Here is an 11,080-nt window from a genome sequence, read left to right as displayed (position 1 = left end):
TTTTAGAATGATGCAATATTAATTTGCTAAATAGTCAAGTTATAAATTTCGAGTGCTAGTTATATTTTTCATTATACCTGTATATTTAATCATTTATTTTTAAACATGGTTCCACACTGAATAAATCAATTATTTAATATGCAGTATTAAAATAGCTAATCTCAAAGTGAAGTGCTACCCCAACCAAAGGCTTGATTGTTATCTAATCATTGATACGTGCTCACAGTTAACCAATTCAGTGGAGAGAGCACAGTATAATGTGCACTCTTGCTACTGATCCTATTGATATGGCATAGACTAACTGGAGCAAAGTTTTCAAGTATTTATTACCTAGAATGGATATAATCATAGGGATATTCACAGAATGGTACCAAGAATTCTGAATGTTGTAAGAACATAATAGGAGCAGGAGTAGGCCATTTGACTCCTCGAGCCTGCTCCGCCATTCAGTAAGATCATGGCTGATCTGATCTTGGCTTCAACTCTACTGTCCTGCCCGCTCCCCGTAACCCTGGACTCCCCTATTGTTCAAAAATCTGTCTAGCTCCACCTTACATATATTCAATGACCCAGCCTCCACAGCTCTCTGCAGTAGAGAATGCCAAAGAATCTCAAGTTTCAGAAGAAATGACTTCTCAGTTTTAAATGGGCGATCCCTTATTCTGAAACTATGACCCGTAGTTCTAGATTCCTCCACGAGGGGAAACATCCTCTCTGCATCTACCCTGTCAAGCCCCCTCAGAATCTTGTGTTTCAATAAGATCACCTCTCATTATTCTAAACTCCAATGAGTATATTTTACCCATTAAGTTGCTAGGATTTTCTTTTATTGAACGGCATCCATTTAATTTACAAAAATACTAACTGTAAAGGTTATAGTTTAAGTGAGAAGTGTCAATACAGTTATGCCTTCAGCCTTCTCCCTTCCCAATTTCCTGCTCAGTGGCCACCTTGTTAAACCTGCAGATGTTTTCTTTGAGAAACAAATGAAATTTAAACAAAAAAATATGCAGATCGTTAAGAGTCTGGAGTTTGCACAACTTTCTAAACCCAAATCTGGGTCTGCTTTCTAAGTTAATTGAGATGTACACATTTTTTTTTAAATTGTCTTGTGCTAGCCAAGCAGAGGAAGGCCATTACTTTAGAATAGTGCTGTTTAGTAGAAATTGTTGACTAGCCATAAATGTGGCCACGTGACAACTGTTTAGCCACATGCACCAATTTTAGTACAAACGCTTTACATACACAACACAGGTAACAAAATCACCATTCAAGGGAACGGTAGCATAGTGGTTATGTTACTGGACTAGTAATCCAGAGGCCTGGACGAATGATACGGGTCCACGAGTTCAAATCCCACCACGGCAGCTTTAAATTCAGTTAATAAATAAAAAACTAGTATCAGTAATAGTGATCAGTAAGTGATAGGTAACTACCGGATCGTTGTAAAAAGCCATCTGGTTCAGTTATATCCTTTAGGGAAGGAAACCTGCCGTCCTTACCCGGTCCAGCCGATATGTGACTCCAGACCCACAGCAATGTTGTTGACTCTTGACTGCCCTCTGAAATGGTCTAAGAAGACACTCAGTGAAGGGCAATTAGGGATGGCAATAAATGTTGGCCTTGCCAGCATCCCGTGAATGAATAAAAAAAAATTAAGGAAGTAAAGCACTCATTCATCTTACCAATACACAAAAAAGCAAAAGTACACAAGAACATATGCCAATGAGTATTGAGATCACATGCCCAGCAAAAGTGTATATTAATCATTTATTTAATCAGAAATGCAATAAGCTACAACTTGATTCTGAAATAGCTGCATGTGGCTAGTGGCTAATGTAATGGATAAAACTGATTTAGAGAAACTAGAGAAAGTGTCTCTTCTCACAGCATCTTTTGTGACATATACTATGGTCTCAGGCTGTGAAATGCTTACAGCTATGCTTATTTTCAAAAAAAAACACACCCACACAAATACACTCTGGTAAAAAAATGTCTATGCAATACTTTCACAGGTCTGTCATTAGAAGCACTTTTTCCAGATCTGACAAATTAGAAAAATCAACCACCATCTGGTTTCTACCAATTAGCTATGATTGAAAAGAAAGACTGTCTGATGTTAATCTAGCTCATTAGAGCTCCCTTAAACATGGCAAGGCCTCAAATACTTTTACCTACATTTCCACAGCTGCCATTCAACTCCAATTGATTAATGTCCTCAATCCATTAACAATAATAAAAGCAAACCTAACTTTAGCAGAGTGCGGCTCAACAAATTCAATAGCGTCTGTTGTGGAATTAGCTGTTTCAAAATGTTTATTTCAGCCGTGTCTGTGCCTGACCTAGATGTAAGCACAGGTCTTGACATTTGATCAGACATTAAAAAAATACTTGATGCCCAAGGATCTGCAGTGCAGACCTCAGATTGATCTGCATTCCCAGTCTTTCTGAATGATTAATGAGCAAAAGCATGGGGGACTCTCCTATGAGGAGAGATTGAGTAGACTAGGCCTATATTCTCTGGAGTTTAGATGAATGAGGTGATCTCATTGAAACATACAAAATTCTTATAGGTCTTGACAGGGTAGATGCAGGGAGGATGTTTCCCATGGCTGGGGAATTTAGAACCAGGGATCACAGTCTCAGAATAATGGGTCGGCCATTTAGGACCGAGATGTGAAGACATTTTTTCACTCAGAGGGTGGTGAATCTTTGGAATTCTCTACCTCAGGAGGGCCCTGGAGGCTGAGTCTTTGAATATATTTAAAACAGAGATAGATAGATTTTTTATTAAGGGAATCAAGGGATAGTGCAGGAAAGTGTTGAGGTAAAAGATCAGCCATGATCTTATTGAATGGCAGTACAGGCTTGAGGGGCTAAATGGCCTACTCCTATTTATGTTCTTATGTTCACAATAAAAAAAAGTGGCAAATGTCATAAAACAGATGCTGAGAAACAGCAGGAATAAGAAGGGTTGACCAATGACAAATAGATAGGTTTTAAGGTGTCTTTTAAAGAGAGATAGCAATGCAGAAGGCTGGAGCTCCAGGAAATACAGCCAAGATGGCTGAAGGCTCAAGTTGTGATGGTGGAAAAGATGCATAGAAACCCAGAGTTCCAGGACTGTAGGGCACAGAATGGGATGCAATGCTGGAGAAGATTACAGATCGGGCAGAGCAAGGTCATGGAGAGATTTACAAAAAGAGGACTTGCAGATTTAAACTGTGTATAATAACTTAAAATTGGAGACGACATCATAAATCTTACATTTGCATATAAATTGTTCCTCTATATAAATGACACAAAGGCACAGCTTATCGACAAGATAACGAACAGGAAAATGCACACAGGTTAGTTATCAAAAATAAAATTAAAATCATTTTTATTGCTTTGAGAGCACATTAATACTGTTGTCGCCCAGTACATATTGGTTATAAACAGTGTAAAGTTAAATCAAAAAAGAGGTGGTATCATTCCACAACCTTGGATACCTTCCACACAAGGACCAATAAAAAATGGGCAATTCAAAAATTTAAAATGGTTCATGCCCCATATCCCAGCTTTTGCTTGTGCAAAAAAACGCAATGTACTCTTGACAGCTCACAATGAATGTGACACCAGTGAGAGCAAGAGATTTTGTGATGAAAGAAAATGAATGAGAATGTACTCATTTTTTTTTTTTTAAAGCTAACACAAACATAGAATAGATAGTGATTTATTCTAAAGACAGTAATCCAAGGATTCACCCATCATAAAAATCACCTGAACCCCAAGATTAGATGAATCCTGAATTAATTCCCTTACATCAATTCTTTAAGTATATACTTTCAATTTTACATGTTAGGTTGCATTATTTTGGCATGGTACTTGTGCCAGTAACAGCTGTCTGTAGGCTCCATATCCTTGATGTACAATGATATTCACATAAGGGGATTAAATGATTTCTAAAACAGCATTGACAATCAAGCAACATTTTCTTAATTTCTTTTGATAATCTGATTTTCATTCCTGAAAATGTACTTACTAAAAATACTTAAATTCCCATTGTCTTAAGCAGAGTGACAAATGCTCTATGAATCAGTTCTGCTATGATACTAGTAGTATAATTCAACTAGCAGATGTGCCAATTAGGAAGAGGAAAAGGCTATTCTGGAAACAAACTAAAGATGGCACAATTTAAATCAATGAAAGCTGACTTTTTTTCCATTCCAATATGTAACCCAAAAAAAAAAATGCCCAGTCCAGCAACCAAATACAAGCAGCTTTCTTAAAAACACATTTTAGCAGAGAAGTGAACCCATGACCCGCGCCATTAACACAAAAATTAAAAAGGCTTTAATATTTCAAACTGACAACATTTGCAGATTGAAATGGATCAACGTGCTTAGCAAATTTATATGAACAAAGTACTGCATCACAATATAATGAATGCATTTTATTCAATTTACTACACAACTTTTCAATACTGTGTAAAGGTGTAAATAAAAATACAGCATAATACAGACAGAAGTCACCCACGCATCAAAGACCAATAAATCCCAAGCATATACTCAGTCAATACAACAGCACTAAGATAGACAAATAATAGAAAGGAGAAAGACTTGATGGCTAGAGAGATTAATGTACCCTGAGAATGAGTTTGTAAAGCCACTTCTAAATAAATTTATATTTGCAGAATGTCTTTGGTAAACAGGGAATGAGACTCAGGCCAAACAGTGAAGTAAAAGACTTTCTGCCCCATTGTTCTTGGCAATTACAGATGGAAAAAACAAACCACTTCTTTTAAGGCCACCTAATAAGCTTGCATCATTGCTAACACTGTGTTCATAGCTTGTATTCTATCAATTTCAAATACTGTGGAAGCAAGCAAAACAAAACTTAAAGATACGGTGTCAGTAATGCTTTGGAAGCACCAATTACTGCAATCTCCATTTCAATCTTTCTGAAGAGCAACATCGCCAACATGCAAAGCAGACTAATGTGGGAGACTATATGCATTTTAACATTGCAAAAAAATGAATACTGTTTGATATTAGAGCATGAACAGATAGCAAAAACTCAACATGCTTAATCATGTGGTCAGTTTTACAGTATTAACGTGTTGCTTTAGGTTTTACAAACAAAATCAGTGCATAGAGCATTATTGTGGAGTCGACAACTTCATCTTTACACATTTCTGGTAAGAAAAGACATTATCAGCAAGAAATAAAATAGGATTTTCAACAGATAGGTCCCTCATGATTTGCAGTCCTATAATGGTTCATTATGAACTGCTAACATACACCTCCTAATGTTTTTGCATGCAGTTCATCTGCCCGTCCATTTATGTACAGTGGTCAGACTAGACTCAAAAAAGGCAAAATTATACACAATGATACACAATTCTGATACATATATGTTGCACTTTCACCATGCTATAATAATCCACCTAATAGTGGTCCAGATTAGTAATTGCTGCACAACAGTTCTTTACTATCTCACCACAAGACATGATACACAAAGTTTAGATGGGCCTATACAATCATCATGGCAAAATGCTCCACATCCTTTGCACATGATCATGGCCTTTAACCTGCAAGAACACTTAAACGTCATTTCATTGACACCACTGCTTTCTGCAAATGTCTGAGCAGGAATTGCAGAATTATGATTCCCAAAGTTTGCCTTCTGACTCAGTGACATCATACTCCCAGCAAGGGATGCTGGAAAGCTACCCATGGAGAGTTCAGAAACTGAGGTGTTAGTGATATGACTAAATCCTGTGGTACTGAAAGAAAGTTTAGGAAGCTTGCCGTATAACTGCTGCTGAATACTGAGCTGGGAATTGAGGAGAGAATGTTCTGATGAATGTTGAAATTGTAGACCGGTCTCTTTCATAACCTTTCCAATACTGCAGTCCATCTTTATTGGTCCAACGTATAATTTGTCTTTGGAATCAAATGGAATGTATGCCCCATCCTTTATACCAATGATATCTTGATTTTTAATTCCCCTGCATGAAGGAATATTTTCAGTTTTGATGACTTTAAAGCTTTCATGCAGTTTAGGGAGCCAATCCCTTCTTACATTTGGCATGCTCTCCATTCCAATTAAGTTCCTTTCTGGTGAAGTTTGGGAAATGGCTGGGATATGCTCAATAACAGAACCCTTTGACTGAATCTTAATGACTTCTGTTGCTCTGCAGCTTCCATCATTTTGCATAACTACAGTGTTATGCAAATAACCATGGCTAACCTTCTGCCTCCCTGGCATCCCACTGCAGGCCTTTGCTATTACTGAACCAAAAATAGTGTTCTGGTTCTCCAGACTTTTACAAAAGGCTGGCGTGTTTGGAATATAATAGCCAGACACAGTAGAGCTACTGATTTGCTTTAATGTTTCAGGCATGCTTCTCATTGCAGGACTTTGCAAATTGAGACTTCGAATGTTTCCAGAGGAGATATTCATTCGCTCTTTGTTAACATCTTCAAAACTGCAAGGTGTCATTTTGTGTGTTGTTGGCCCAGACTCTTCAACAGGCCTCGAAGGAACTGGTGTTCTATTTAGCTGCTCCTGTAAAACTGGACCTTCTCCTAGACTCTTACAATCTCTGTCCAAGACCATCTGAGATTCCACATAATGTTTATTCGATTGCAATACGCTTGATTTCATCTGCTCGAGTCGTTTTTGAGACAGATCTCTGAAATCTCCTGACAATATTTTATGCAAATGATAATCAGCTAATTTGATTCCACTGTGTACTCCACTGATTATACTTTTGATATCAGTTGTTTGTGCAACATGATCAATAGTTGAGTGACTGAAATTTCTTTCCTGCTTAGCTGGCGGGCTCTCAGAAGGCATTGGAGGTGGCACAAGCAGTCTAGTTATCTCCAATTTGGTACCAGAATGAGATTGTGGTAAAACCTTCTCTAAAGGAAGACTGCCCTGAAGTAACTGTGTGACCAGTGGGTTATTGACTTCAACTGATGACAGTGGTCGATTAAAATTACCAACCCTTTTCAGCCCCTCAACACTTGGACGTGGCAAAGAGTCAGTCTGATTTAAATTATGCAAAGTTTCAGGCTTGTGGTTCTGGCATTCAGTCCGTCTTTCATCCTTTTGCAGCTGATCTTCCTCGGACAAATGTAACTGTTTGTGCTGATCACCATTATCAGCCCCTTTGCAGGCATCAGGACTTTTTACAATTACACCACTTTCAGAACAAACAGGGGCTCTGTCATCTTTCGATATTCTTTCATTTGTGGGTTGTACACAACTTTCATCAGACAGCTGGCTACTTATTTCAGTCTTATAATACAAGCCACTTTTATTAATGTCACTTCCACAGTTTTGCTGCCTTTTGCTGGTTGGCTGGTCAAAGGCATCTTCTAACACAGCAGCGTCAGCTTCTAGCGATCGGAGCCCGCCATCTGCCATTGCCTGCTCTTGTTTTATAAGATGTTCTTTCACACATTCTTCTGCGTCAACAGAAGTAGGACAGTCAAGCTGCTTTTCAAGCCTCTCGGACTGGAGAGAAAGTTTTTGTGCGAATGAATGGCTGGGATCTTTATTAGAACATGTCGACACGATTACAGATGTCATTTGTTTCTCTGCAACACGCGGTTCATTTGACATCTCCAGCAATGTGCTCATTTCTAACTGATTATGCATGTTTAATTCAACACAGTTACTCTCTTTTTCCTCATGTGACTGCAAAGTTGGAGAACAAGTTACTTTACAAATCAATGGAGATCCAATTTCGTCTACGGTGCTTGTATTAACCTCTTGCTCACAAGAGTCAGATTCTGGAAATTCAACTGATAGTTGGGTTGATGAAACATTTGTAGTGTTTGCTTTAGTTTCATTGTCATTACTTGGTAATGAATCAGATGCTGCAGTTTCCACCCCTACAACAGGGATGTCCATAGTGTTGATGACTGCAGCATTCTTATTTTCTGCAATCACTGTTCCAGAGAAAACATATTTTGGAAGAGGTTCTTCAATGCTGGTTGTTTTATCTTTTAGACCAGACTTCTGGGTTTGATCACAGGGTAGAGGCAGGGGATTGGCACTCTCAGCAAATGAAAGGGTTACAGTTTCACATTTAAGATTTTTGCTAGATTCAATATAAATATTGTCTCTGTCTGCAGGCAATTCCAGTGTTTCAGGGGCTGCATCATCTTGGAGAAGTACAGTTTCACCACTGTTAGCCTGTCCATCAGAACCCACTGTGTCACTCAGTTGAGAAACAGTAACTTGGTTGCACTCTTGTACATCCACTAATAAATCTGGCGATTTACTGCTGATTACAGTGTAACCGGTATCACTTTCCAGTTCAGTTTGCTGGATATCATCTGCCGTCACCAATTTACTTTGCTGTGTTGTGTCAACTAGATTGCTTTCCACACATTCCTCGATTATAACACCTTGCTTAATACTATTCTCTCCGTCACTGGATTTTTCTGGTTCATCTGTTGCACAGGTTTGGTATAACTGTGCTCTATACTGATGTTTTGCCGTAGTTTGTTCAAAAGCTTTTGTCTTTCCATCGTCCTGTCCGGGGGAATCAGTGCCCCCTGGCCCATTACCACCACTACCCCTTCCCCCTCCTTCCACTGTAACATGGGCAGCTGCAGCTGCTGCAGCCTCCCTTTGTGCTCTGGCTTGCTGAGCACGGGCTTTGATATCGGCAAGTGTTCTGGCACCTGTCCTTTCTCTGCTGACTGTTCCAACTGTAGTGATGATCCTGGGGCATATCTGATAGGTTGGCTGCCCTTTGACAACCCAAGGAGGTTTGATTCTTGAGAGTTGAATCTGTAAGCAGAATAATCCAAATTTACTATGAATGCTTTTGTGAAATAGGATTTACAACATAGGCAGCAACTAGTACTTTGTGCAACATTTTGAGATGGAGACCAGATTCTGGAGATGTTCATCCTTCTGTACTTTGTCAATAATTTCAAAGCAATAGTAGTAAAATAAAATGGGAAAACTATGAATGGAAATCTAAAATAAAAACAGAAAATGCTGAAATACACAACAGGTCAGTCAGCATCTGTAAAGAGAAAAGGCAAGTTATGATGTTTTGGGTGTGTACCCTTCAAAACAACCAGTCGCATTTCCCCGCTAACAGAACTCATTTTATCACTGGCGAGCTGCAATTTAAGACTATCCCTGTACGTTCCTATATTTTACACTCGGGAACAAAAGTACAGGTGTTTGTTCTCTCCATGCTGTTGCGGTTTGCCAACAGAATATACATTCATAGAAAAGCAGGAAAAAAAAACTTTCTGTACTAAATAAAACAACAGCAGGACATTCCAGATTATTACACAAGCAGTTCCAGATAGCAAGAGCTTGCATTTATGTAGCACTTATTCAGATCCTTAGGATTTCCAAAGCATGTCACAACTAAGACTTTGAAGCGTAGTCATTGTTATGTTGGCAAACTCAACAATTTCAACCCAAGGTACCACAAACAGCACATGAATGACCTTTGACTGTTTTTGTTTTAAGGTTCTGTTGGCTGATGAGGAACGCTGGTCTGGACACCAGGAGAAAACTCTGCTCCTTTGTAAGCAACATCACGGGATCTTTTAGGTCTACGTGAACCACCAAAACAAGCAAGAGGGGACATCTCATCTAAAAGACAGCACTCTCTCAGTACTGCATTGGAATATCAGTGCAATTGTGTACTCAAGTCCACAGTGGGGCTTGAACCCACAACATTCAACTCAGAGGCAGGTGCACACCAATTGACCAAGATGGCTTTATTAGTATTACAGCAATCATGCAAATTTTAACATCTTTGAATAATACAGCACAACATATGCCCCATAAAACCTTGCACTTTGCAACTATTAAAACCTATAACCAAAAATGTCTTTAGTTTTGAATTTCCTAGATGGGCTTTCAATCTGGAACAGATGTTTGTGTGGGACCAAGCAAACCATTCTCTTGAAGCACAAGGTCTCCAGAATTTTCAGTGTGTGCAGACTTACCAGCATGTTATTTCCTTTGTTGAATACCAATAAAAATGTTTTCTGCAATTATAGTAAGGTTTTCTATTGGATAGCTGATGGTATCTTTCCGAGGTTAGGGCTGGGACCCCAGAAGGATATTAATAGTTGCAGGAAATCCTTCACAAAGTCAGAAATACCCTTCACCTAGATCTACTCATATAATGCAGGCTATTGTTAACGTTATACACTTGACCATGTATATGTCAAGTGTAAACTTGCCAACACAAGATACCCAATGACTGTAAATATCCAAATACTGTCACTAGGCCATAGTTCCAATTGCACGGTGAAAGGACTGCTCATAATTCAGTATTAGCTGGGACTAAACTGATTATCTAACTCCAGGGGCACTAGCATAGGCATGGGAATATGAAATAGGAATTTTACCTGGCACCTAACCTGTACTGTATCCCATCTGGGAACACCGCTGACGATTGAGCACACAACTATTTCAACTGTCCCCTTGAGCACAAAATCGGCAAAAGATAAAAATAGACTTGAGTTTATTCAATGGTGCAGAAAATTATTATTTTTTTTTTTTTTTAAGTATCATCTTTGCCATTATAGGTTACGACATATACACAAGAGATTCTGGGACAACCAACCATGGAAAGAAGAAGCGTTTAAGAAAATCTCAATTTAAAAACAAGATTGTGCATTTTATAAAGAATTGAGGAAATAAGTTTTTATTTGGCATAGGGAAGGAGGAAAGAGGAAGAATGCATTTTTGGCTAGCAAGGTTTGGTAGTGGACCATGGCACTGCCTAGACTAAACTTCAAATCACAGAAAAACAAAGCAGCAGTGTTACTATCTCAAATTGCTTTACATCTCCATCTGAAAACAGTAGCCTGGAATTTGCGGTCCTGATGGCGGTGAACTGGTAGCGTTCACGGTCATTTCACCGGTGAAACAGACTACAACTTCAGCATTTAGTGGTGCTGTCCGCACCCCCAACTCACCCTTCCCCACAGAGCCGGTAATCAGAGAAACGGACAAAAACTTTGGCTCTTCTGCAATAATTGTGTTATTAAATGCCCCACTAAAAGTTAGACCCAAAGGGCTTAGGTGTAACTGG

At 38.8% G+C, this 11,080-nt stretch overlaps 1 protein-coding gene across 5 annotated transcripts in view; it reads right to left on the bottom strand.

Moving 5' to 3' along the window:
- Window positions 1-4,420: 4,420 nt before the first annotated feature.
- asxl1 (ASXL transcriptional regulator 1) overlaps window positions 4,421-11,080 on the bottom strand; it is a 103,720-nt gene continuing 97,060 nt past the window's right edge. For all 5 annotated transcript variants that reach the window (XM_070896200.1, XM_070896198.1, XM_070896196.1 and 2 more), the window contains one exon: window positions 4,421-8,796. In XM_070896200.1, coding sequence (XP_070752301.1) covers window positions 5,473-8,796 — 3,324 coding nt within the window. In that variant the 3' untranslated portion in view covers window positions 4,421-5,472. The remainder of the gene's footprint in view (window positions 8,797-11,080) is intronic.

This window comes from Pristiophorus japonicus, chromosome 12 (assembly GCF_044704955.1).
Source record: "Pristiophorus japonicus isolate sPriJap1 chromosome 12, sPriJap1.hap1, whole genome shotgun sequence".
Classification (NCBI taxonomy): Eukaryota; Metazoa; Chordata; class Chondrichthyes; family Pristiophoridae; genus Pristiophorus; species Pristiophorus japonicus.
The sequence above is the reverse complement of the archived record's forward strand: the minus strand, read 5'-3'. Positions and strand labels throughout refer to the sequence as shown.